The sequence below is a fragment of the Nestor notabilis genome, unplaced genomic scaffold (genome assembly GCF_000696875.1).
Source record: "Nestor notabilis isolate BGI_N333 unplaced genomic scaffold, ASM69687v1 scaffold21600, whole genome shotgun sequence".
NCBI classification, from domain to species: Eukaryota; Metazoa; Chordata; class Aves; order Psittaciformes; family Psittacidae; genus Nestor; species Nestor notabilis.
This window is the reverse complement of record NW_009911842.1, coordinates 2,055-4,321: the sequence shown is the minus strand read 5'-3', so window position 1 is coordinate 4,321 and position 2,267 is coordinate 2,055. Positions and strand designations below refer to the sequence as shown.

General features: G+C 52.9%; 1 protein-coding gene across 1 annotated transcript in view; it reads left to right on the top strand.

Moving 5' to 3' along the window:
• Window positions 1-237: 237 nt before the first annotated feature.
• The window catches only part of STOML2 (stomatin (EPB72)-like 2), a 3,674-nt gene continuing 1,644 nt past the window's right edge, over window positions 238-2,267 (top strand). The window contains exons 1-4 of the mRNA XM_010016669.1: window positions 238-390; window positions 711-810; window positions 1,491-1,549; window positions 1,831-1,932. Of these exons, the coding sequence (XP_010014971.1) occupies window positions 361-390; window positions 711-810; window positions 1,491-1,549; window positions 1,831-1,932 (291 nt within the window). The 5' untranslated portion in view covers window positions 238-360. The remainder of the gene's footprint in view (window positions 391-710; window positions 811-1,490; window positions 1,550-1,830; window positions 1,933-2,267) is intronic.

The window sequence follows — 2,267 nt, the reverse complement described above, 5'->3', positions numbered from 1 at the left end:
CCCCCCCATGCCTGCGGGTAAGGCCCTGACGCTCACACTGGCTCTGGTGCCCAAGTGTCATCCCTGTGGGTCTTATCCCCACCACCTCACAGCATGGGTGGGCTTGCTGGGGGCATCAGAGCTGTTTCCTGCCCTGGTGTGTTCGGGCCACAAGCAGTGATCCCAGATAGGTAGCAGGGGTGGTGCAGGGTTCTGAGGTGCAGCCAGTCTCAATCCCGTTCCTTCTTCTTCCTGCAGCACTCCCAGCAGCTGAAGCGTGCAGCATGGCTGGCCCCAGCTCCTCACCGCTTCAACTCCAGCCTGCCTGTGAATATCGGGGTGCTCTTTGTGCCGCAGCAAGAGGCTTGGGTGGTGGAGAGGATGGGCAAGTTCCACCGAATCCTTGAGCCTGTAAGGAGACGCTTTTCTCCCCTTCTGGATTCTGCAGGTTCCTAAAGCTGTAGCGAGGCACGTCCTTAGTGTGAGAATTCGGGCGGTGGCAAGCTTCTTCTTCCAGATCTGTCTGTAGACTTATTTCCTTTGGTGGGTGTTGAAAGCACTGAGAAACCTGAATTCCCCCCCACGTGTGAAGCATGTTTACTCCACCTGCAGTATCTGCAGCTTGTAGCATACTTAGACTTCGTTTGCACAGCTAGTCTGACTGAACTCTTTTGAGGGAATAAAAAGAACAAGTTAGAGGGCTCAGCCATCTAATCCCACCCTTTTCCCAGGGTTTGAACTTCCTCATCCCTCTGCTGGATCGGATTCGTTACGTGCAGAGTCTCAAAGAAATCGTCATTAATGTCCCAGAGCAGTCAGCTGTCACCCTAGGTAAGGAACAGCTTCTGTGTCCTGCCCCTTCCTTGCTGCTGCGTCTGGGGCGAGCAGGGGACAGTGTGGGGACAAGTGGGAGTGTCCCAGGCTCCTGCACTCAGCCGTGTCCCTGGGTTGGCTATACTGCTGGTGCTGAGCAGGGACCAAGAGTATAGCCAACTGCAGCATAGCAGGACCCAGGAGGTCCTGACTGCCTTTTTGGGCTGCAGCTGCCTGTTCATGCTGGGTTGAATGTACCTAAAGCAGCAGTCTGTCTTTCAGATGTTTTCCTGCTTTGCACCATAAAAGTCCCTCTTTGTTTCTGAACACCCCCCCCCCCCAAAAAAAAAAAAAAATTTCTAATTAGGTTAATGGGCAGTTGTTAAAATTCTAGTGTTAAGGTTTGGCTTGTTTACTCCTCTCTATTTATGAAGGTAACTAGAGCATGAAATGTTTTGCTCTGGAAACCTGAGACTTCTTGTGTATTGGAACAGTCAATATACAGCGTTTTCTGAGGAACGTCTGTTTTGCAAAGCCTATTAGATTAGGAGATGCATTCAGCCAGTCCCTTTTCCGTGCCTCGCTCCTCGCACCAGGAAAGGAAGGGATGACCCTGTCCAGCTCTGCTGGTTCTGCTGAGGGAGAGGGCCTTGTCTTTGCTGCTGCAGTAAACAGGATCTCTTGTTCTCTCCTGGCAGATAACGTCACCCTCCAGATCGATGGTGTGCTCTATTTGCGGGTTATGGACCCCTACAAGGTACTGCCAAACTTGCAGCCTCTGGGCTGTGCTCCACATGGTTTGTGTGTGATGTGCTGCTCAAATGGCTTGTCCCCTCAGCACGCACCTCACCCTCTGCCTGGCTTGGTGTGCCCCGTGAGGCAGGTGGGATGAGCACCCAGATCACTCCTGTGGCTCCAGACTCTGCTTTTCTTTGGCAGGAGTGTCTGTGGCAGGTTTCTTGTTTTCCCATCCTGCCTTGTTCAGAGGGTTCCTTCTCAGCACTGCCCTTGACTCTGTTTTTTCCTCCTGCTCTCCAGGCCAGCTATGGGGTGGAAGATCCCGAGTATGCGGTGACCCAGCTGGCCCAGACCACCATGAGATCTGAACTTGGCAAACTCTCCCTCGACAGAGTCTTCCGGGTGAGCTGGGGAGGTGGATCACGAAGCAGCCTCTCCCTCAGCCCCAGGGCAGGCTGATGGGCTTAACAGCAAAACGCCCTTTGCTTAGAGGGCTTCTGGCTTCTGTTTCAGTTGACCTATCAGTGAATCCTTCAACATGGGTCCTGTTTCGGTTATTTTTTTTTAACAGGAGCTATTTTTTACCCTGCCCTGGGTTAATTGGAAAGGCTGATGGGGGTGGCATGTGCCCAGACCCAGCTGGTCCAGCTGTGTTTCTCTTGAGTCAGTGACACTTTGTTCAGGCCCAGGATGAATGTCCTGGCTGACCTGGGTTACAGGGGCTGTAACCCTCATGC